This window comes from Equus caballus, chromosome 10 (assembly GCF_041296265.1).
Source record: "Equus caballus isolate H_3958 breed thoroughbred chromosome 10, TB-T2T, whole genome shotgun sequence".
In the NCBI taxonomy this organism is placed as follows: domain Eukaryota; kingdom Metazoa; phylum Chordata; class Mammalia; order Perissodactyla; family Equidae; genus Equus; species Equus caballus.
This window is the reverse complement of record NC_091693.1, coordinates 82,341,940-82,367,201: the sequence shown is the minus strand read 5'-3', so window position 1 is coordinate 82,367,201 and position 25,262 is coordinate 82,341,940. Positions and strand designations below refer to the sequence as shown.

The following is a 25,262-nucleotide window of genomic DNA, read 5'->3' as shown; positions in this document are numbered from 1 at the left end:
TCCTATTATCTAAGGCTCTAGTCTTAAACTGATTTTCCAAAGCAACTGACAGTTTAGATGGTTTGGGATAAAGTGTCTGTTACCTCTCTCCCTCCTTCTCTGCCCTGCACCCCTCCACAGCCCTGTAATTGGGGATAATTTAGGGTTTATCTTTCTAAAGATAACTTAAGTAAATAAGCACTCTAATTTCTTTCCTTGGGAAGTTAGGATTCTCTTTGTATGTGGAGAGTTTAACACTTTTCAAAAGAGTTCACTCCTGCAGTTAAAAAAAAAAAGGCCAAAAGTTTAGGACTGTAAAATACTGATATTGATGATCAATATTTGTTTTAATTTAAGACTAAGATTCTCAATTTGATTTCCTTAAGGTCAAAATCCCTTTTCAAGTGAGTATAGTTTATAATGCATTTTATTATATATTGCTATATGAATATATTTGGTTTCAATAATTTAATCTTGAGTTTGTCTCATACTTTTTGAATCTAGGGAGAAAACATACTGGAAACTGGACATTGGTGGATCCACAATATTGTGGTGTAGTATAACTTTCACCATGTAGCTCAGTTTGTCTTCCATAAAGTTGGGGTGAAATCCAAACATGGAAAGTTGTATTTGACTATTAGTGAACTGCACAGCATTGCGTGATCCAGAGAAAGCACCCGTGACCGGGTCTGTCATTTGCACACAGAGGGACCTTCCTCAGACTGAGGAACTCCTGGGATTGGATTCTACAGTTAGTCATGTCACCCTTGCTTCTTGATGCCATTAAATAATTAGTTCATCATGTGAGGGCTCAACTCAAAGCTTTCCTTAAGAGTAGAACCTACATCCTTGATTCTTATGGAATATATATTACTCTTCTATGAAAATTTACTAGGACACTCCAATTGCTTCTTTTGACTTTTGATTTTACTATCATTAATACACCTCCTAAATGCTGTTCTCCAAAGTTGTTGAAATTCATATTTCAGAGCTCCACTGTCCAGTGAGGTAGCAAGTAGTGAGATGTGATTATTTAAATTTAATTAAAATTAAGTAAAATTAAAAATTTATTTCCTCAGTTACGCTTAACACATTACGAGTGTTCAGTGCCCACATGTTGCTGGGCCTAGGACGGATAGAGAACATTCCATTGTGGGACACAGTTCTGTTGGACAGCTTTGTTCTAGACTCAGAAGGTCCCATGTAGTCCCTGTCCTTTAGTAACTGTAGACATGTGGCTACATTGTATTGTATTTTAAACATTTTACTAACTCAGAGTTAAGGACATAATGTATCTTATAAAGAAAGTATAATAAAAATAAGCCTGTTACCAGTGTACAGTATACTGTTTCACCTTTGTTATGGACTAAAATGTCTTAAGGGTTAGCTTGGGAAATTAACTGTTATTTGTAATATTATTCTTTTCCCTCTAGAAACATTATCCTCAAACTTCAAATCCGTATAACCTATTGCAAAATCTTTATGAATATTGATTTCTGCTTTTGCATCTTTAATCATATGAGCCAAAGGAAGTAAAACAATGAATCACCTAGTCTGTTGAAACAGAAATGGAAGTTTTTGGGGAATTTTTATTTTAAGAATTAGGCTTGATATATAGAAAAAAAGTAATGACAAGATGGGATTTATATTTGTTCAGGTAGAATAGAAAATGAAGTTCAGATCTGGACAGAGTGACAGATGTACTGGGGTAAAAAGAAATTACTGCTAAGCAAGCTCAGGATAAAAACTGATTAGAGACCTCAGCCTATGGCTAAAATGAGAGATGGGAAAGCTAAGAGAATGCAAATCAGTTTTGTAATTTAGGTTAATTTTGTTTCAGATTTTAGAGAGGAACTATACCATTAAGTGTTAAACTATTAAAGCAATATTTCTCGGGTTCTTCGAGAGTAACTCATTATGACTTCATATTTTTTGTGGTATCTTCTAATGTATTTGAAACTTCAGTGACAGCATGTTTTCATCCTGGAGTTGAACTGAGAAAGAGGTTTGTTGTAAAATAATTTTCACCTCACTTCCAAAATAAATTATAATTATTACTTTGCTTGATTTAACATTATGTAGTGGTCTAATACAGAAGTTTTAAGAGATTTCTCAGAATTTTTTTGCCGGGGGGGGTGGGTGAGGAAGATTGGCCCTGAGCTAACATCTGTTGCCAATTTTCCCCTTTTTGCTTGAGGAAGATTACCCCTAAGCTAACATCTGTACCAATCTTCCTTTATTTTGTATGTAAGATGCTGCCATTGCGTGGCTTGATGAGTGGTGTGTAGGTCCGCACCCAGGATCGGAACTGGCGAACCCTGGGCCGCCGAAGCAGAGCGAGTGAACTTAACCACCACATCACTGGCCCGGCCCCCATCAGCTATATTTTTTTTTACAGAGGAAAATAGGTACAAACAGGATAGACATAGGTAAACTAGTGTTATTGTAAAAATGAATAAAACTATAGTTTAAGTAAAAAGGAAATGATTTTATTTCCTGTAACATTCCTTCCTGTGCATCTTCTCAAAATAGCATATTTAAATAATTCTCAGTGGTCCTAACTGACTTCTGAATAGAATATATTCTGGCTATTTTTCTTTCTGCCAAGATTTGTTATGAGCTTATCACCAGTAAAGTTTAGGTCTGTTTACAAATCAGAAAACCCTTTGTTCTTTGAGAGTGGGAACTTTGAATTAGATTAGTTCAGTAAATTGTTGTTGGTTTTTTGGTGACATGTTAGTATAGAGAAAATTAATGATGAATTTTCACCACTCTCCTGTCTATGAAAACTGGATTTAACAGACAGTGAAAGGAGTAAAAAGTCTGCATTTTATTACACCAGCCTCACTCACTGTTTTATAAATCTTGCAACGAAGACAATATTTATGACTTTATTTTCTGTCTCATATTAAATTTAAGTAAAACTGCTTTAAGATTATTTACCTTAAACACTGTTGCCTTGTTAGTAACATTTTGGATTTAAGAGAAAAATGAGCAACATGCACACACACATACACCTGTTTTCCTGGAGATGTAGTAACACATACTTGTTCACTCCGTAACTATATGTATATGAATGTAGAGATGGAGTCTTCTCACATCATTGTACGTAGTCAGCGTGCAATAAATATTTCTTGACTGGCCAACTAATACCCAAGCATGTTTAGGTGTAACTTTGGATGTTTAGGTCCTTCTGATGGGATTCCAGTCCTTCAGTCTGGCTGTTGGTACCACAATGGCCTTTTTTTAAGATGCAGATCCACATCATCTCATTTGTAAAACCCTTCAGAGAAGTTACAGCACCTTCAGGATAAAGAGCAGACTCCCGCTTCTGGCATAAAAGTCTCTGCAAGATAAGGGTGCAGCCTCCTATCTCCCAGGCCTTATCTTTGTTCTTTTCTTCTAACTATCCCTAAAATGTCTATAAATTCCCCCTGCCAATAGGTCAAGAAATTTCCTATTGTCCTACTTTTGCAAATGGACCTCATTTGATCTGTAATACGTCTGTTTCTCTTTGTTTGCCTTATGTTTTAAAACTCTTCTCTGGAATCATTTCCTTTTGAGTCATTTTCTGCTTTCCCGGAGAGAAAATAATTTGTCAACCATTTCCCTTGTTGTCTGTTACACTCTCCATAAGTCACAGATCTTTGCCTCCTGGTAATTGTGGCCCTGCCTTTGATGCATCTCGGTATCCCTAGTGGCTGGGATGTTTAGAGCGTGCTCACTAAGTGCCTGGGGGATGGAGAAGTATTCCTTTGACCACAGAATCACCCAGAGATCACTTTCTCTGAAGTCTTTTGTTCAGAGGAGTAGTTTTCTCCCTCCTCTGAATTCTCTCCTATCTTTCTAACTCGGCTTTATCACAAATAACTATGCTATAGTTGTTTCCTAACACATCCATTTCTTTTGCCGCATTGTGACTCTTTTGACGACAGGGCTTAACAGTTAGATCTTTCTCTCTTTCTAATGTCTATCAAATATTAAGCCCTTCATATATTTTTTGATAAATAAGTGAGTGGCCAATTATTTAAACTTCTAAAAATTAGTGTTTTATATAGTCGTATCTGTATCTATAGATTTATTTTAGCTGGGTATCTGAAAAAGAAAACCCATGAATCCAATCATGAATTGATTTTCCACACCAAGAAAAAGATATGAAGCAAGTAGACTGGTTCTTAGAACCTAGTCTTCCGTTACTAACTGTAGGACTAAGACAATGACTTCTGGCTCAGTTTACCTCTTAACTATCCTATCGTGGGTCAGCTTAGATGAGTGCTTCTCAGACTTTGGCCTGCATCCGAATCACCTGGAAGGCTGTGGATCAGAGTTTCTGTGGGTGGGGCCCAAGTATTTGCATTTCTCACAAGTCCCTCGATGTTGCTGATGCTGCTGGTGGCAGGACCAACATGCTGGGAACCATCCGCCTGGTCTCTCCAAGGTATTTTGCAGCCTTCAACATCTATGTGATTTGTTGATACTTTAATGCCAATAAGTGGAAGCACTGCAAACTTTAACTAGGTTAAATGTCTCCTGAAGTCTCTGGAAAGGGCCTTTGCTTTTCATGAACTACTTCTAAATTCACCTGAGTGACTCTTTCACATCACCTGAGTCACTTTATGTTGAATATTCTCTTCTTCATTAAAGAAGTGTCATTACACTTGGTCATTACAGTGTATGTCACGTTCCCTCATCTGTAACTAAATCCTGCCAATAAAACTAAGACTCTCCCTCCTTGGCCATTCCCTGTTCACGATGAAGATAGCATTTGTCTCTCCCCATTCGTCCTTAAGGCCCAATTTTGTTCCATTCCTTTTGTCTTCTGTGGGTAACAAAAATGGTTCATGAATCAGTCACATTTTTTATATAGTTTCAGGCTTTTGTCCTGTACAAAGAGTTGTAAGGATTTCTTTCTCATCACTATGGTAATTTCAGAAATTTTCTGCCTCAAATAACCCATTTTATTGATTGCCAGGGACCCGGAGAGGTTATAGGTATTCTTCAAAAATAATGTTGACTTTATGATAAGGAAAAGGATGTCATTTTACTTCCTTTTGACTGAGATTTCAGAGTTCAGTCCTAGCTAACTTCAGATCTCTGAATATTCTAGATAATTTTTTGTTTCAAACTTTTTCGCAAGAAATATTCTTAAATTTACTGTGCCCTTTGCTGATTTATGACATGTGATCATTTTATTAAACATATTAACAAATATTTGAGTTGATATTCTGCAAAGAATTAAGTGAAATGTATACTTTTAGTTAATTGACCTTAAATCCATTCTTTTTCTTTTTTAGGAAAAACAGTCAAGGCAGATATAGCTGTGCATATTTATTTGTAGGTACTCATTTTTTAGCAGTGCTAAGATATCTTCTAAAGTTCCCCATTATTTTCTTCTGTGGAAGCTGACTGTGAAATGTATTGTCCACTACTTCACCTAGTCAAAGTGTTTGAGTTTTCCCTAGGCTTTTTACTAGCTAAAAGCATTGACATCTTAAATTATATAATAATGGCTAGTTATATAGGTGGTATTTAATCCTTATAGTCAAAGATATCTTTGTACTTGCCCATTTATTTGTAAAATAAGATAGGAAAAAAAATTCATGGACTTTTCCCCCCTAAATTCAACTGAGAATATACGAACTGGTTACTCTAATTAACTTTGTGTAAAATTCTCTCCCAACCCTAACCCTAACCTATTTGTTCAAGAGGGAAAGCTATTACTTAATTCTTGAACCAATGTGGTGAAAGTAAAGAATTCTCTTTTTACACGTGGTCTTAACCAAACAATTACATATTAATATGTTTGCATTTGTGATAATGAGAGCTCAGAAGTTTAGCACCCAGTTGAACCTGGCCTCTGTGTAGACTGATCTGGTTATACTACCTGTTGGGAAGAAATTAATCACTGAGCTCACTTAAAGCTTGCCTTTCTCTATAACATAAATGCATGCTATCAACAGATTTCATAAGTTAATAGCTACTTTGTGTGATGGTACATATAGGTTGCATATTAATTTTAATTTTTTTAATTGAGCTCCATGATTATAAAGTAAAGCTCTTGAGAGTCCCTTCAGTTTGGTGAGGAACAGACTTAGTGTGTTGGTTTGAAAGTATTTTTTCAGATACAGTTGTGCAAGTGATCTACTTCTGCTGTGGGGAAGATTGGACTGTTGGTGCTAAAATTTAAAAGGTTCTGCCTGTGGATGTAGGAAGACAAATGGCACATCTCTAGAAGCGAGGAAAAATAGTGCTGTAATTCAGTGTCATGTTGATAGAAATAGCAACCTTAACCAGTCATCTTTTATTTTTGGCTCAGACAACTGACTATAAAATATAACCCAGATGGTGGAGCTATGATAGTAAAGATACAGAAATGACATTTTGCTGATGAATTTTCTGCTACCCTTTGCTTCTCCACTTTCAGTTTTACATCAAACCTTTTATGGTGTAAGTTGCTTGCCTGCGTGTCTATGGACAGACCCACAGAATGAAAAATATGTTTCATGGCATTTTTAGATCTTGGATTATTTCAGTTAACTTTTGTTTCATTTCCCTCTTCTAATTGTCTTTTTGATTTTTCTCTCTTTTGCTGAATTTATACTCTAACATAAATTAGGCTGTGCCATGAGTAGTTGGTCCTATTTCAATTTATTTCTGAATACGTTATAGGCATTTAGAGTGTAGCATTATGTTCTGTCTGTCTGCCTGCCTCTCTCGAAATTGGGGATACCTTTAAAGAGAGCAGAGAGTTAGGCACATTATGCTGTGGTCTCTGGCCTCAGCCATCTTCATCATACTGGGCTTTGAATTGAAATGATAAAGGAGTCAGTGTAAGGGTAGGTTAGTGATGTGGGTGTGGGGTGCTGGAAACGTTTTACATTAGAGATTAGGAATGGGGAAGGTGGTCTGAATGTGTGGTGCTGAGTTTGTTGCAGTACTGAAGAGCTGAGAGGTGTTTTCTCATGGTCTCCAGCATCAGTGCCACCTGGAGCTGCCTCCTTATTTCTCACCGGCTCGGATCTTAAGGTACTACCTATGATGAATAAGTCCCTGGAGAAGGACAGGAAAGTGAGAAAGGGGTTAACATTTATGGAGAACCTCCTAAATTGTGTATAGTCTCTTTCAATCCTCACAATGACCCCATGAGGTCAGCACAGGGATTTAAGTTGAGATCTATGACTCAGAGTCCAGGCCGTGCTTGATGCCAGTGGCCACTTGTCTGTGCTGTGTGTGCATGCAGTGCATGTGTGCGTGTATCTCCATTATCATAAAGGCTAATGTCAAACCCTTTGTTGGGAAAGGAAGATATACCTTTTTTCCCCCAAAGGCATCTTAATGGTGTAGAGAATGTGCAGAGAGCTCGAAAACTCTTGGGTTTATTTTGTGAGTGTTATTTATTTTTGGTTCAACTTTTAAGTGTATTTGTTTTCAGAAATGAAAGGTTTGTCTGGGTCTCTCTTAGCCACATTATGGATCATGCGTTTTTAATGCATGTTAACCTACGTCAATATCTATTTAAAGTAAAAAGACCATTGACAATTTTTTGCAAGTACAAGATTTCAGGAATGAAAATTAATTTAAATAACTAATGGACTATAATTATGAACTTATACATTCTAGCATAAGCTCTAAAAGTGATTATTGTTAGTTCCTTTATTTAGATCTAGATACTCTTGGTGATTACATTAGAGATAGCCAACTCCCTGGGCTAATTTCAAGTGTAGGAGTGGACTGTGCTTGCATCTGCATTCCACTGTGGAGCCTTCTGTAAAGCATCTTCTTTGGGCTTTTATTTTGTACAGTCTACTTTTGTGTGAAATCTCTTAGGTTTTATTTTCTCCTTTTGATCTGCGGTCCTGCATTTTTAGTGTTTCGTGCACACTGGCGTGTGCTTTGAGTCATGTTCTGTTGTTGATCAGGCACACACAACATCACCCTGAAAAAGGTTTCAGTTGAATGGAAGCTCTTGTTCTTCATGCAAGTGCGGTCTTGGTATACCCAGTATATTGCAGACCTGGTATATTGTCATCCTAGTATACACCTAGTATAGTGTATACCTAGTGTACCTAGTATATACCTAGTATATTGTCATCCACGTTTGGTAATGTGGCAATCTCTCTCCTCCCTTAGGCAATTGATAATGCCAAACCTCAGGATATTTTTGTAACGTTGACATTTTATTTAAGAATTCTTGGCTATACTATACATAGAATTTGCATTCTAAAATCAACTTAAGTCACCATTATGTTATTATAATTGTTTGGATAGATAGGACTGTACATGTGTGTGTTTGTATGAAAGAGAAGAGAATATTTAAACTCATACAGCAGCTTCTATTGAGTGGCAGATCCTATAACTATACGAAAAGTCTGTATATATTCAGGTAACAGAGAGTAGATTTTAGAATCTCTGGAACCTTAATTATTCTCTGCAGAGTGTAAAGTCCTAATGTAAAGTCTTGACAGGACTAATCCTTCTAAGAAACTGGCCATATTTAATCTCAGGACATCTTAAGGAAAGTAATAACTGATTTTGAATTCTTATGCACCTGTAAGTCATGGAGGTGCTAAGGATAGCTAAAATCTGAAATATGAAAGGGTTTTAGATGAAAAATCTATTTGGGCTTGATTATATGTCTTAACTGCCTTCCCAATTTAGTTAGCATATAATTAGAATCCCCTAATTACTCTCTCAAGCAGCTTTAAAGCTGAAGAATGTACCAGTATTTCCATGGCTTATATATTTTATCTGTGTACCTTTTTCAGTGGCAGGTGTTTATCTCCTTCAGGAACTACACAGGTAGGCAACCGATAGGCAAGGGCTGTGGAGTTCATTAGTTTTCAAAGCCCCACGGCCTTTACTGAAGGCATTTTCATGCGTTGCACTCTTACAGATCAACTATTCCAGGAGTCAGTTGGCAAGCCAGCCTGGCTTGCAGAGGTCTGACAGGGAGAGGCTTCTTTTCTCTAACACATTCAGTGAGTCTTCGTTGAGAAAGCAGAATTCCCGATTGACAGCGCCTGTGAGAGGAGCTACAGTGAGTGACAGCAACTGGCAGTTGTGCGTTGGACTTTTGCTATCGCCTGCCAGTTATGTGTATGTTAATCTTTAAGTATGAACAGAAATAGAATATTCACATTTGAAAAGAAGCTAGATTCTAGATTTTGAAACTTCCACGTAGATATTTGACTTACTCGGTATAAGATCTTCTGAGGCCTATAAGTAGTAATTTATTCCTTACAGCACTATTTAACTATTCAAGGGAAGTAATTATGTTTTCATGATTTCTAAATTAGCTTGGGAAAGTTATCTGGGACTTTCTCAAGGAGGAGTCATTTTATTATGTCAACAAATTTTATAAGTCAGGTAAAAGTGAACTAAATGCCTTATCCCATATTTCCCCTTGAGGCAAAACTATGAACTAAACTCCACTTATATTATTAACTTGTTTTCTGTGACATACCGGAACTCTTTCCAGCCCCAGCTTTCAACAGAATTCCTGTGGTTCAGTGATGCTGTGGGAAGTAAGACATCACCGCCCTCAATGAGCTTATGTTTTAGTAGGGGAGTGGAACCTTGAAAACTTATTTATACAATTAATCAGGTAGTTTTAATCATACTCTGTTTGTGGCTCTAGCTTGAGGACGCTTCTTCCCTAACAAGAGCAGATAATAATTCCCATGTAACTTAGGATCAGTTCAATGGATAGGAAACACTCTTGCTCCTTTGAGGTTCTTTTCTTTCAACCATGCCATCATCCTCATTATTGGCTTCCACTGGACCCCAAGTCATTTTCTTCTGTTCATTGTAAACTTTAGTGCTAGTGTCAGAGTTGCTCTGTCCACTCCCAAGGCCCACCATCATCCTGATGACTTCAGTGTCTTTGTACTGAAGAGAGTCCCTTGATAGTTGCTTCCCCTTCTTATCTCCAAATGCCACTGTCCTTCTTTTGCCTCATCTCCCAAAATCACCTACTTTATTTTAACCCACTGCTCTGGTTAAACAGATCTTGTAATATCTCACAAGTGTCTGACTTTACCTGTAAACATCTCACTTTCTGACTATATCATAAACTCATCTCCTTCTCCTTTATTCATTTTACTGGGATCATCCATCAACCTCATAGGGAGCACTAGTTCATCAAACCATCTGTCTTTTGCCAATTCATCAACTTGCTTATCATATCAAAATTTGATTTCATCATCATCTTTATTGTTACATTTGCCATTCCCACTCTTTGCTTGCTTTTTTTTTCTGTCTCCTTTTTATGGACTTTAAATCAAACTCTTTAAAAAAAATCATACTTCATGGTAGATTGGGATCCCTAGAAATTCATAGTCACCAACTTCAAATGCACACACAATACTCTGAAATCCTGCTACATTTTTCTGTTCAATTCCCTTTCTCATTCTCCTCTCCATTTGATTCTCTCCAAACTCCAACCACCCCTCCTTTTCACTAGCCTATCCCTTATAGCTGAGAAAATTGAGGCCATATACTAGAAACTCCCTTATCTACCAATCCTACAAATTTACTCATATCCTCACTCATCCTTTCCTTCTTTCTTCAAGTTATAAAAATAATAGAGTTGGGGCTGGCCCAGTTAAGTGGTTAAGTTTGCACAGTCTGCTTTGGTGGCCTAGGGTTTGTGGGTTCGGATCCTGTGCGCAGACCTATGCACCATGAGTTTCCATTTCCCTGTTATATCTCCACATACTTTTTCACCCCCCCATCCTCTCTGTCATTTTGCAGGCTTATGTTTCTTTATCCTACCAGGGTAGAAAGTATGGCAAAAAGAGAATGCCTAAGATGGATCCTTGAGAATCCAATGTTTAGAGTTTACTTGAGAGAGAGAAGTCAATTGTATTTAATGATAGTGGCATACTTTGTTCATATATTGTAGATTGTGTATATATTTGTATATGTGTATGTTTCTGTGTATATACTTTGTTGTTGTTCAGTTTCCCTCTGTTGCATGTCTACTATGTGCCAGGCACTATGAATAAGCTTTGAGAACACAAAGTTGAGTCCACCTCAGCTCCTGATTTTAAAGCCTCTCATTGTAATGAGAGATGTAGACAAATGTGCTTTATCAGCACTGATATGGATGGACCCACAGCCTTAGTTATCTTTCTGTGTGTTACAGATGACTATTTTATTCATTATCAAAATTTGGACATGAATATTTAGAAATAGATTTTTATTCTAGTACATTTATTCTTTGAAGGCAAATGTGTAATTTACTTTGAACTTTATATTAGCATCATTCAATGTTTAAAAATTCAAATGGCAGAAACACAAGTTTAAGGAAGTTAATGAGAATAAAATACCAGTTTATTCTATATTTTTTCCATTTGGGGCAGGGGTTAAGTTTTTGATGAAAGAGAGAAGGGAATGGGAAGAAATTTCACTTTAGTGCATGTGTCCTTTATGGATATTTTCTTCCCATGATGGCAGGGGTGCCCGTTAACATGGAACACTTACTGTGTGCCGGGAGCTGTGCTAAATGATTCATGTGCAGTGTCTCATTTAATCCTCCTGGTAGCCCTGAGGTGGATACTAATAGTTTCTTTTTACACAAAAATAAACTGAGGTGTAGATTTTACATGTTAAAAGTTACGTAAGTAACTTTACACGTGTTTTTCCATAAGTTAAAGTTAGACTTAAAGAATGTGAACTAGATGTATATCTGACTTTGGAGCCTACACTTTTAACACTATGATATATTGAAAGAAAATTAAGAGCAAAATATTTTGAGATTTTTCTCTTATCCGTAATATCTTGTATTATGGGGTACTTCGTATATCATTTAATCATTTCACATATACCATTTAGTCTTCACAACAAACCTGTGATATACGCAAGGCCAGTATTGTTTAGATGAGGCCAAGAAGACGCAGTTAAATAAATTGCTTGGGTTACATGTGATAGCAGACCAGCAACTAGGTCCTGGGCTTCCTGACTTCGAGGTCAACTTTCCATTATATGAGGTACTTCCTGTCATTGATTCAGTTTGCCAAAGTATAAAGTTGTGCTTGTTCTTTAGGGTTTGCCTTTCTTTCCTCCCTCTACTTGAATTTGACTTTATTTCACTTATTTAGTTAATAATCCAAGAATGTTGCTAGAGTAGCAGAAATTTGATTAGAATCATCACCTTCAGTATTTCAGGTAATGGAGTGGAGTGAAAACAGCATGAAAAGCAGAGCCCATTCGTTCTGTTCCCAGGCTGGCCTCCTGGCTGGGTTAAAGTTGACGTCTGGTATGGCTGCCATTGCTCTCTTCTCCTGGGAAGCTCTAGTTGACTACTTGACACCAGGCATTAGAGCTGACCCAAGCATTAACCCAAGCAAGCTTTGTGCAATACAGCCACTGAGATTTGTTTCCCCTGACTGGACACAAGAGCCTTACAAGGTGAAGGCTCTGTTGAAGTGATAAAGCTGATTAGATCTTAGCTGTAGAGGAATCTGATCTTCGAAATTTCCTCTACCTCTCGTTAATGAGGCAAAGACAACACTTAGTAGGGAAAATGAGATCACTAAGAAAGAGACGCATTTTTTTTTTCTTTAATAAAGAACTGATTGTTTTTGCTGCTTTTAAATCAAGACCTAAATTTATTGTCCAGAATAAAGCTCCATTTAGGTGAGCAAATAAGAAACTTTTTCTCAGGGGTATAGTAAGCTTGTTTAAATTTATCCCGTATATGAAATAAAGGAAGTTAAACAATTCAAGAAAGTAAAACTAAGAGAAGCCTAGAAATTAAGATAATTTAATTAATGCTGACTGTAACAAAACTGAAATAACTAACATTTATTAATTACATGTATAGACTCGTGGTCTAGTCATACGAATGAAAACAATTTTTAAATGATCTTCCCACTTTTTCTTACTATACCTTCCTTTTCCTTGACCCACCATTCAAGCAAATCAAACTTCTTTTCCTGGGATCCACCTCTACAAATCTCACATCCTGACAATACTGATAATCTTACCTTTTGGTTTCTGTAGCACTTTTAGATATGCTTCTGTTTAAACCTCATAAAACTTCGTAACGAAAGCTGTGTTAGGTTCATACTATGGAGTTGGAACTTGGCGCTAAAAGGTTATGCGATTTGCTCTAGAATTCGTAAACAGGAGAGTTGGGAGTCAGATCCAAGTTTTCTCACCCCCAAGAGAGTGGCCTATACCACAGTTGCTTGAAGTTATACATTATTTAAAGTCTCTGATTCTCTCCTCTATTTCTTGTTAAGCCTTTGTTCCTATATTTAGAAAGTGACATGACACTTGTTTTCATATCAAATACATTTATATGAAATGTAAGTCACATGTGCACACACATATATGCATATATTTATTTCTGTGTTCATAGATTAGCCATCTTTGCATCATGCAGCATGTCTCTTCCCAGAGAGACCCCATTCTCCTATTTCTTAGCTTCAGCTTATTCCAGTGAAATCAGTAGACATAAAGGGCAACTTGAAGTAGGAAAAAAGTAACGCTGGAGAAAGTTTATGATGGGAGTGGATGGATGGGAGATGAGCCATCCACCCAGCCTACTGTGTCCCGTTGTCATTGACTTTGGGGCGGATGTAGGCGTATGGTATGAGAATGGGGAGGATGTCACGCTGATGATACTGCTACTTACTCACACTGGAGAGACTCTGTCCTCCTCAAATTTGGCTTCATCTCCAAGCCATTTTTTATGCAGACATCCAATGTTTTTAAATTACATTTTTTAAATTGGTATTGTAATTTACCCGGCCTTTTCTAAGGTGGGAATGTTGACCTACCAAAGTCTCCTGATACTTCTCTTCCTTCCTTGACTATTATGTCCAAATTGTGCTTTTCGGGCTTTACAGAGGAAGACGGAGGATGACTGTCCTCTTGCCTTCCATTTCAGTGGTTTTTTCCTTCTTTATCTTCCTCTGCCATCTTACTCACCTCTCACCTTAGCTTCCAAATCTAGAGCTTTCTCATTTCCGTGATGCTGCTTTCCAAATCGGTAGTTTTATTTTAGACCCATTCCTTCTCTTCCAGATGTATCTGTCTAGTTGTCTCCTAAGCGTTTGCCCCATATGTATCCTAGGCAAATCAACTTTGAACTGTCTGAAATGTACTTAGTTATCTTCTCCCTCATATTTGTAGCATTTTCTGTATCACTAGACTTGGCTAGGGATCCTGAGAGCATCCTCCTCCTAGTCGCCCAAGCCAGGAGTCAGAATTGTCCTATATTTTGCCACAATTAATGAGTCAATAAGTTCTATTTTGTCTATATTCCTAGCATTATTTTTTACTTCTCCTTTTTCTTCTCATCTCTCTGTTCCCACTGCTACTAGCATAGTCCCTGACTATTTCCAGTCTTAACTGTCTATTTCCAGTCTTATCTTCTTTTAGGCCATTCTCCACCTTACAGACTAATATATATATATATAATTTTATGTGAGGAAGATTGGCACTGAGCTAACACCTGTGCCAATCTTCTTCTCTTTCGTATGTGGGATGCCACCAAAGCATGGCTTGATGAGTGTTGTGTGGGTCCACATCTGGGATCCAAGCCTGTGAACCATGGGCTGTTGAAGTTGAGCGCATAGACTTAACCACTATGCCACCGGGCCGGCCCCACAAATATATTTCTAAAAGACCGCTTTGATTATATTATATTCCTACTTTAAGTATCAACTTCGATTGCATTTCCTAAAATGCTTTGCAAAATACTCCAAAAATAATCTATGTCCACTAATAAAGGAGCCCGTAGTCAAATAAAATGTTGAAATGCGGCATGCTACATCTATTTTGTCTTGAAAAGTCACAGCACACGTTATGTGTTAAAAGAAATGCTATATGAAGTTCTGCTGTTGACTGCAACAACAAAACTCTAATGTGAGCTCATATTTGAACGTGGAAATTTTTGTTTGTTTAGTATTTGTTAATGTGGAACTATTGACAGGATATGCTCCTGACTTCACTCCCAGGATACTTAAAGCCTTCCATGCTCACCTCTCTAACCTCATCTCTCCCTTTTTGAGCATTTGTAGCCATACTTAGTTCCCCAAACATGCAGCTCTATTCTGTTCCTTGGAGTATTATTATTCCTTTTGCCTGGAATACCACCAATCTATCTGATGACTTCTGTCTTTGAAAATTCAGCTCTTTAAAAGCTCAGATTATTTCCTTATTCGTTTGATGTCTTCACTGGTTAGAGCACTGCTTGGCACATTGAAGATGCTCAACATATGTTAAATAAATAACAAAAATGGAGAAAATCAGTAAGAGAAAATTTAGGAATATGAGCTTTGCTATATCTGCCTATTTCTTCTGCCTATATATTGCCCATTCAGGCAATCTAACACCACGTAATAGTAGTTGCTTAAAAAATTTAGTAAGAGTTGCTTGACCTCAGTAATTTAATTGCTCTTCAAAAAAAAATTCTTTGGTTTACTTGTACAAGGTTTAGGAAATTACTCTACGTTATAAGATAAACTTTTAATTCTTACGGGACAGAAATCAAATTTAACTTTTTTAATCGTATTATAGCTATTCTTCTTCCACTGTGAGAATTTCTTAAAAATGATTGTTGTAAATGTTTTCTATTTCTTCCTGACAGGTAATATTTGAAGCTGAAGTCTCAGGAGGCAGAAGCGGTTATATTGCCATTGATGACATCCAAGTGCTGAGTTATCCTTGTGGTAGGTTGTGATTAAGAATTGTATTTTTCTGTGTCCTTTCAACACGTGTCTTATATTGGCAGTGACTGTTTATTACTTGGTCATTGCTCTCTCTTTGTTGTTGTGACTCTTAGCCTTCTGTTCAATTTTAAAAGAATACTGAAATATTTGTGGTTTTTGAATCAAATATTTTTCAGACTTGCAACTAATTGTTCACACATTAAAGGATGCATTTAAATTGTTCAATTACTGAGAACAAAATACAAATGTAAATGAAATTCTGGGTAGGACTTGTTCCATCTTTTTGGTATTATTAAATTGTCTAGGAAAGCAAAGGATAACAAATCAGAGTTTAACGGAAAGGAAAATCAAAAGAAGCCTCAGTAACTTATGTGATCTGCGAAGTTGAAAGTTGGAGTGAAATGAAGAGAATGAACTAGTTCACCTTATTCCAAATTTAGGACTAATTTTTTTAATAATAGAAGTCTGGTTAATCCATATTAGACAACAAAACAATAGAAAGCAAACAAAACAAGAAGCTTGGTTTACATAGTTCTGTTATGTCCTTAGATGCACATTGATTGGTCTTCAGATGGCGCGAGTGTTTGTGTTTACATCACATTCCCTGAAAGACAATTATTGCATGCGTTCAGTAGAGCCAGGCAGAAAACAGCTGGTGTAAATTCAAACTTTACCTGTATTTCCCAACAGCAGCATTTTATAGAGCCCATGAATTCTGGATTATCTGTTCAGTAATTCTCCTGGTAGAAATTCTCTAACACATTGTAAGCAGCGTGCATGGGGGGCACCATTGCAGCTGGGGTAAGGGTGGGGTTGGGGGAGGAGTGGGTGGGTGGCGGTGGGCACGGCTTGTGCTCCTCCTGAGTGGTTGCCACACCCTAGCCTGATCAGAATCACCTTCAGGTTGTGGAAAATCACAGATTGCTCCATCCCTCCCCTGGTTCTGACTCAATACTTCTGTGGTGGGGTCTGACAATTTGCGTTTCTAAGAAGTTCCTAGGTGATGCTGCTGCTGCTGGTCTGGGTCTGGAGTTCACAGTTTGACAACCACTGTTCTAGCTCATGTTCTTGTTTGAGCATTCATTTTTTCTCAAGTGCTTACTGAGATGAGGAACTGGAGAAAGACGTTGTAGGCAAGGGTCAAAAGATTTATTCCATGTGGTATATTCTAAGAAAAAAGAGAACAAAATTATCTCATTCAAATTTCAAGTGGTTTACTAAGTTCTTTCCATCTATTAGCATATGTGAACGGTGTTTCCATCTACTGTTCATTTTCACTTGTTGAAAGAGATGTTAAAGAAAGGCTTTCATGAGTAAACAGATTAGAAAAATATGAATTGAGCACCACAGCAGTTTCATTGTGACGTGGTCCTCCATGAGCTTTCTTTACTCACTGAGTCTTAGCTTTTCCTGTCTATATTTCCTTTCAAAAGTTGAAAACATGCATACAGCTTCAGTTTTAAAAGCTACTTATAGAGCATGCTTGCTTGACAGTCATATAAGCCATGCATATTTTGACTGCAATCATCATTTTTTGTTGGTCTAATATTCCTTTTTGGGTAAATTTCTTAAGGTTATAGAATCATAGGAAGTGGATTAACAACAGTTAAGTCGTTGTTCTATTTGAGAGAAATAAAAATATTCCCTTGTCCTTTGAAGTATGAGAGGATGGTAACTATTGAAGTTAAAAAAGAAAAAGAAAGAAAGATCTAACGTCTCAAAGTGTGGCTTAATCGTTCACTGGTCATGTGTATGTCAGTATTTTAGATATCATTATATGTTTTCATTATATTTTTCTCTGATGCTCTGGTTTGTGCCTATGTGATCTCCTTGGCTTGCTTTGACTGGTAATTGTTTTATTATCACCCATATGCAACATGCTCTGGCGGTCTTTCTGCAGGAGTTGTTGAGTGCTCACTCTGTATAGAACAGAGTTTAGCAATTATGGGGCAGTAAGTAATGGAGCGATTGAAAAAAGAACTGTGAGAGGGAGAGAGGAAATGGTATCTTTCAGCAAAAAGAAAACTCAATTTTCTTCCATATGATATTAGTCTTGGCCAAAGGTAAAAGTATTAACAACATTATTGTGTTGGGAAAAAGTAACCCGGCATGTTTTCTTCGTGTGAAAAAAATAATTTTTTTCCTGCCTCCACAGATAAATCTCCTCATTTCCTCCGCCTGGGGGACGTGGAGGTCAATGCAGGGCAGAATGCTACATTTCAGTGTATTGCTACAGGGAGAGATGCTGTGCATAACAAGTTATGGCTGCAGGTAAGGCCAAGTGGGCAGCAGAGCTAATGGGTACCCTTGATTTAAAAAAAGTCGCCAATGTACTGTTTGTGGTCTCATTCTTTGTGTGTGTGAGACAAGTTGTCTTATGTGTAGGTTTCATTTAGTTGGCTGCAGATTCCTTTTAGATATTTCCATTTTTGGAACATGAAAAAAATATAACAGTATATAGTTAATAAGTATTTGGATTAATTTCTAGTGAAACCTGATTCTCTAATGTTATGTATGAACTGTAAAAACCGTTTTTCTATATCCATTTGAAATAGGAAAAACAAGCAAATTTCCTAATTTAATGTTTTGAAAATTCAACTTACAGGAGCACAGCGTTTAAGGAGAAACTGTCATACTCTCATAATTTTTTAGAAGTATTTTAAGAAACCTTTGGGAGTAGTTCTGGAAATGTGAATTGGAAGAGAGCAAATTAAATTTTTTTTTTCAGAATTTTTGTGTATAAGGGTTAATCACAGATCTGAGGTCAAGGCATTTGCCTTGCACGTATTAAATCTCAATGAATATATTTTTAAGGAATTGCAATTTAGCATATGTTTTAGAGAAATGTAAATGGTGCATATAAAGGGCTTTAAAAGAATCAGAGAGAAAACAATAGACTAAAGAATGTGCAAAGAGCAGCTCTAAAGCCACGAGGCAGGACCTGGGACAGATGGCTGTTGACCTAAATATTTGAAGCTAGAAAATAAGTAATAATATTCTCTGAGTACCTTTATTATTATTATTTTTGGTTCTATTCGTATCAGGATGAGGAAAGGCATTTAATTAGTTGGAATTTTAAATTACTGAGAATGCCGACAGAGACCAAAAGGAAAAATCATTGTAAAATTATCTTAGTTCCTTGAACATAGACACCAGGATTTATTTTACTATATCTTTAAAGAGGTGAAATTAGTGTTGGGGATAATTATTAGTTTGCAGGTGGTTGGGGCAATGATTATAATAAATGATTATCGAAATCATACCTAATGTAATGCCTAATGTTTCACTAGATGTTGTGTTATTTCATCTAATTCTCACAATCCAATTGGATGTTGTAGCAGATGTATTTCATATAAATCTAATTATCACTACTTTATAATTTATTTGAAATGCAGGCATCAGGATACCATCCTGAATATGTGAGAAGGAAATGATGCCCCTCCCTTTTTTTCTGTGATTATGCTAATTTCCCCTACAGATATTGAAATATAACATTATTATTCGTGGAAAGTGTATTGTATAATGTGCAGCCTGGTTTATCAGCTAAATGTCAAGTCAGAATCCCTCTTTCTTTTTCTCTCTCTCAGCCTAAATAAATTAGTTTTAAAATGTTTTTAGGCATATTTTCTAATTATTTTGCTAATTATTTTTCATTAGGTAGGAACATTTGACTTTTGTTGTGATCCATATAGTTTTGTCTTGGAAAACCAGGGGCTCTGCAGTCTGCCCCTGGTTTTATGCCCCAGGATGTAATGTGACATTGAAATCAAAAGGGTTTTGTGTACTCAGACAGCAGCTGCCTCTTGGCGACAAAGACTTTCTGGCCCTGCAGGTCTGAGTGGGTTGCAGTCAAAAAACTGCTTATTTGTTGTTTGTTTCCTACTTCATAGATTGGCTCATTGCACAACGGTTTCTTAATATTTTTCTCCTGCCATTTTTCAAACAAACATGAGGGAGAAAAATATTCTGTGAGACTTCTATTCTGCTTTCTTTTTTCTATTCTTCCCTGTCTTTATATTTGCCAAGGTGAATTTGTGTATTTCTCTTCTATTTTGACATTGAGATTGCACAATTTCTCAGCAGTTTACATATTCACCTTATTCATTAAAAGGCTTTCCTACCTTTTTCAATAATACCACTTCCGTTAACTTACTCTCTTAAAGAGTCTTCTCCATGTTTAAGAAATATTGAAAACTATCAATTACTTATTTTAGGGATGTTTTCAAATGAATAAGACTGGTTATTATACATATGTAGAATGAGTCAACCAGAAAGTGGTCTTAAAAATCTTAACCCATCTTTTGCTGAAAGCAGGAAGAATCTTGCTTCCACACTGAATCTACAAGCCACCTCATAGAAGTAGACATCAGGTCATGTTTACTTGGTGTAGAATAACTTCCTGGAAATCAGGAGGCCCATCTTAATTGTAACCTTACTTCTAACCCAGTTAGTTGTGTGAGTTTAGACATTTCATTGAACTCTTCTGGGCCTCAATTTCCTTATCTATAAGAGGACATGTTGGATAGAGACTAAAATCCCTTTCAGCTATAAGCTGCTAAATTAGGTCTTTAAATTATTTTTAATGGCCTGAAACATGGCCTTGATTACCTTTTTTGTTTGATGGAAGAATGTATAATTTTTATGTCGTTAGTTCTGTATGGGAAAAAATTGTCCATTAAATTAAGTATCATTGTGAGAACAACTGTTTAAAATACCTGCTGACAGTACTGAGAATGAATGTACTCGAAGCAGCTCAGTGAAAGGCCACTGCATCTTATCACGGAAGTAATGAAATAATGAAGTAAAAAATGGCGATCAACTTTTTGTGTCCTCCAAATCACTTACATTATACAGCATTGTGCTTCAGTTGGTAAAATGTTGTCTAACTGTGGGATAAAATAACAAAAACTAGAAAAGCAGCCAATTTTCCATGTTAAAGGAAAAATGGTACAGGACAACTGCTATGAAAGAAACTGACCGTTATAGCTAATAGTATTTGATATTTAGAATAATTTATGTATGGGAATACATTTAGAGACTAAATTCTCTCACTTGTTTATTGTCTTTAGCTTGCAATTCATATTTCAACCATTCTCTTGTTTAAAATAACATACAAATTAGGTAAATTAAAAACTGGAGCACAAAAAAAGCAAAGAAGTTACTTGAACTATCTAGGATACCTTATATAGCATATCATAGTGGTTCTGGATGCCTCTTTAGGGAGTGTTCTTTCCTGTAAGATCTCAGATTGTGTAATTATAGTCTTGGAAGTAGTTCATTCACTCTAGACATTTAGGAAACAGTGACAAAATATATAATCCAAATTAACCTCCTCGTATATGCTGAGTGAACTACTGATACATAAAACAACATGGATGAACGTTTTCAGAAATCTGTTGAGTGTCAGCAAACTAGAAATGTGGTGAAATCATGAGCCTTTCTGAACATAGTTTTAACAAGTGTGTTATGCAGTTCATTCATGTTGGATAAGGGAATAAAGTCTTCAGTTGCTCTTAGAGCATTTCCAAATTCCCTTTCTATCATAAAGCTCAACGAAGTAGCTTGTATCTAGATATAAACACTTAACAGTTTTTGGTCAACTTAGGATTTGCAGTTTTTTCCCACTTGAGTAGATGTTTTTCAATTCTTACAAGTTTTAGAACTAAGCCATTTTGTGTCCCTAAGGAACTCCCAATGGTAGAGAATTTATAGTTCATAACTTAAGGCTAGGGTAAAGCACAGGTTATAGGAAATAAGATCACAAATGAAATTTAATGTATAATTTATACTGATTATATTACCAAGTAAAATAATATAAACAGCTGGTTATAGTTCTGATGAGGTAATTTTCTCAGAGGAAAAAGAAAAATTAGGTTATCTAGTTTTTGTAGGTTAAAAATTTTAGTCGTTCTCTTTATTCTTACGAAAGTGAACAGTAGATAAAGTGATGACAGGAAAAAGTAAATGTATAAGCCAACAATTAACATACGACACAGCAGTTCTACTCCTAAGTATTTACCCAAGAGAAAGAAAGGCATGTGCTCATAAAAAAAATTTGTGCAAGAATGTTTATCGCTCATAATAACCTATAATTGTAAAGATTCCAAATGTGCGTTAGCAGGAGAATGGATAAACAATTTGTGGTTCAGTCAAGCAATGGAGTGCTACTCAGCAATAACGAGGAATGAGTGATACATGCGCTGGCATGGGTGCATCTCAGCAACCTTTTGTTTTCAGAAAGAGGACAGACAGAAAAGAGTGCATCTTGTATGATTCCATTTATGTTAAGTTCCAGGAGAGACAAAATCTATGGTGAGAAAAATCTGAACAGTATTTGCCTGTGGGGGATGAGGGTAGACTGGAAGTGGGCAGGGGGAGAATTTCTGAGGTAATGTAAATGTCATATATGTTTATTGCCGTGTCGGGTCTATAGATGTAAGTGTGTTTGAGAGAAGTTAAGGTCTGTCAAATTCACTGAATATGAAGTTTACCTCAATAAACCACGAATGAGAGAAAAAGTGAGTATATGAAACATTTTATCAAATAACCAAATTACTGGCAGTACTAATCAAGCTATAGATGGCAGTAACCTATAAACATTACCTGCATTTTTGTCCTTCTTGGCCATTTGAAGTGATTTGATTAGGTTCAGAGGTAATTTTTAATCATGAGTTTAAGCTGAAATATAGATGCAAGCATGTTCTGAGTGTTCTGTCATCAGAACATATTATAACTTTTGGGAATGTGAAAGAGTTGAAGCAGGGGTTGGACTGTAACTTACAAATTAGTGTTCTTTCACGAAGGGCCAGTATAAGTGGACACCTATATGGCAAATCAAATAGAGCCCATTGCTGGAACATCTGTCAGACCATATGCTTTGGCTTCAGGTTCAGTGTAGAAACTAAAATGCTAATGACTCCATCCGTCATTACAGAGCTTGGCGGGCATGCATCATTGGATTGGACAGAGAAATTCAACGGTGGAGTTGTTGAATGTAGGGAATTGTGTGGAGAGCTTTGGTGGCACCATTTGTTTTGGTGAATTGAGACGAGGCTGTTTAATGTGTGACTGGTAATCCTATGCAGATTGCCATCAAAGCTGTGGCAATTGGGCCAATCTGTCAGCAATTGCCGCAGGTGCTGGCACTGTGCCTCCTCAGTGGGGCTGCCAAAACAGGAAAGTCAGCCACCACTTTGCCCTTCGTGAAGCTGGTCACCACTAATGTAGTGTGATACGTCTAGTTTCTCGGCCAAACGAAATGTCATTCCTTGTGGAGCAATCGATAATTTAAGCTATGGATTGAGAGTAATAATTGGAGAGTAAAATTAGTAAAATGAGATGCAAATTGCTCTAAAAAAAACAACCAGAGAGAGGCCGACCTCTTCCAGTACCAGCTGTTGTCAGCTGAGGGTCAAAGAAAATGGTTGGTCTGAAACTTCTGGTCACGTAGAGTTTTATCTGTCCAAGCAAATGTCGTAGCCTTGTTCCTTTACTACCTGTGAACATCATCATGGGACAGTAGAAATCTGAAGCATAATTTTTAAAAGGATGTGTTAATTTAAAAGTAAAAAAGATTAACTGATGAAATATATCACTGCACTGTGTCAAATGCCAACCAGTCACTGCTAACAGAGCTCCTTCTGATGCCCAGTGCTATAGTATTTTCCCGTGCCTATTTATACCATCGTATGAAGCACCTGGCTGTTTGAAGCATATTTGATTTCCACAAGAGATTTTGCTATCTCTGATACTGTCTCTTGTTGAGAAAAAATTCTTGTAATTCTGCATTTATTATAATGAAGGAAAGTTCTTGGAAGAAATTAATCTATGCCTAGAAACATACAGTTTGTGGTGGAGAATCCATTGAAAACAATTCGAGAGGAATTTTTCAAAGTTAAATTGATTAAACATGTAATATATGATCAGCTCACATGGGATACCATGAAATAAAAGAAATACAGGGCTAAGGTATAGGGAAAATTGTCCTAATGTCTAGACTTGGTCAAACTTGTGAGATTTTTCTAGGTCATTAGCTTTAAGAGTATCTGACGTATATCTAAAATATTAAAATAACAAAAGGCAGTATATAATTACCAGGACAGTGAATAAAGTTGAAGAAAAGATGTCAGAATGTCTAAAAGGATATATTATAAATATATCTTGAGATTTGTGGGAGACTGGATAAATTTCTTAAAATCTTAGAAAATTGGGAATATAAAAGAGGGATTTAATTTGTTCTTTATAGATGCTAAAGCACAATAAGAACTAATGGTTTGAAGCAATTTGGTGGGAGATATAAGCTGATAATAAGAAAGAACTTCGTAATTGTAGGGCTGTTGAAACCTAGAGTGAGCTACTCCAGGAGGTAGTAAAATTACAATTAGTAGAAGTACCCAAGCATAATCTCGATAAGCACTTGCTAGAGATGTAGAGGACGTACAAGCATGGGGCTGAATGCTTTTTAAGATCCTTGCAGCCCTGAGAGATGCTTCTACAATTGCGTAAGAAAAGACCATATAGAATCTAAGCACTCTACTATTTCAGAGTTGAGAGAGAGCAAGACAGAATGGAGTGTTTGCTGAAATAATTAAGGAAGATTTGATTGAGTCTTTGAGGGACATAAAAAGGACTTGAATACGCAAAGATTAAGTGGGCATGGTTATCACTGCAGATTAGTGTACGCATCAGGGTGGGATAGGAACATTACGAGATGGATCTTATTGAAGTGGAAGGTTCAAAATAGATAGCAGAGGTAATATGGTTTAAGGCAGGGTTGGGACTAGGCCATGATGGAGACAAAACTACTGTTGGCAATACAGACATCAAATAGTGAAGGCTTGGGATTGGTCAGTGCTGGTGGATTTGGAAGATAGGTGAGTAGGGAAGGAGAGGGCCAAATGAAAGAAGACAATAGAATTTTGAATCTGATTGGTACCAGTTGAAGGAATTTGGGAAGATGTGAGAACGAAACAATAGAAACAGCTTTCTGAATTTCCTCAAAAGCTTATTTTGTAAAGCCTGTGTAAAGTCGATGAGTTTGTTTTCTCATTTCTGTCTTGGAACTAATTTGTCTGTTAGATCCATTTATTTGCTTTTTTCCTTTCTATCTTCATAATTGCATATAAATTATCTTAAATTAGAATGAAAGATGGGGAGACATCCCCTTTCCTTTCGGCTCTTTTTAGCCTTAATAAAAGTTTACCAAGACAGTGTGAAGCTTATGGCCAAATTATACTCCTGAGTGGTCCTGGGTATCACTTAGGAGAATTAATCTATGGGAGGGCTATTGGCGCTTTCTGTCTCGGCTTCTGTTCCTTGTGGCTCACAGAATGGGAGTAATGTCAGAGAGGAGTGCTAACCATGTCTCTTGTGCTTTCCTGACTTGTAAACTGCTCTTGAGTAAAACTGATAGATGAACACTAGCCTGCTATTTAATTCTAATTTTCTCTGTTTATCCTTAGTTTAAGCAGTTTAAGCGGTAGTGATTTTTTTTGTGTATATGCTGATTTACAGTTAATTCTGCTCTACTTAAGAGCCACTGTTCTGTTTGGTAGCTAATAGCTATCACTCTTGTCAGTCCTGTTTTTCTTCAGGACGTTG

General features: G+C 36.7%; 1 protein-coding gene across 13 annotated transcripts in view; it reads left to right on the top strand.

Moving 5' to 3' along the window:
• Positions 1 to 25,262, top strand: part of PTPRK (protein tyrosine phosphatase receptor type K) — a 503,420-nt gene that overhangs the window by 241,162 nt on the left and 236,996 nt on the right. For all 13 annotated transcript variants that reach the window (XM_023651053.2, XM_023651052.2, XM_023651049.2 and 10 more), the window contains exons 4-5: positions 15,581 to 15,662; positions 17,818 to 17,933. In XM_023651053.2, the coding sequence (XP_023506821.1) occupies positions 15,581 to 15,662; positions 17,818 to 17,933 (198 nt within the window). The remainder of the gene's footprint in view (positions 1 to 15,580; positions 15,663 to 17,817; positions 17,934 to 25,262) is intronic.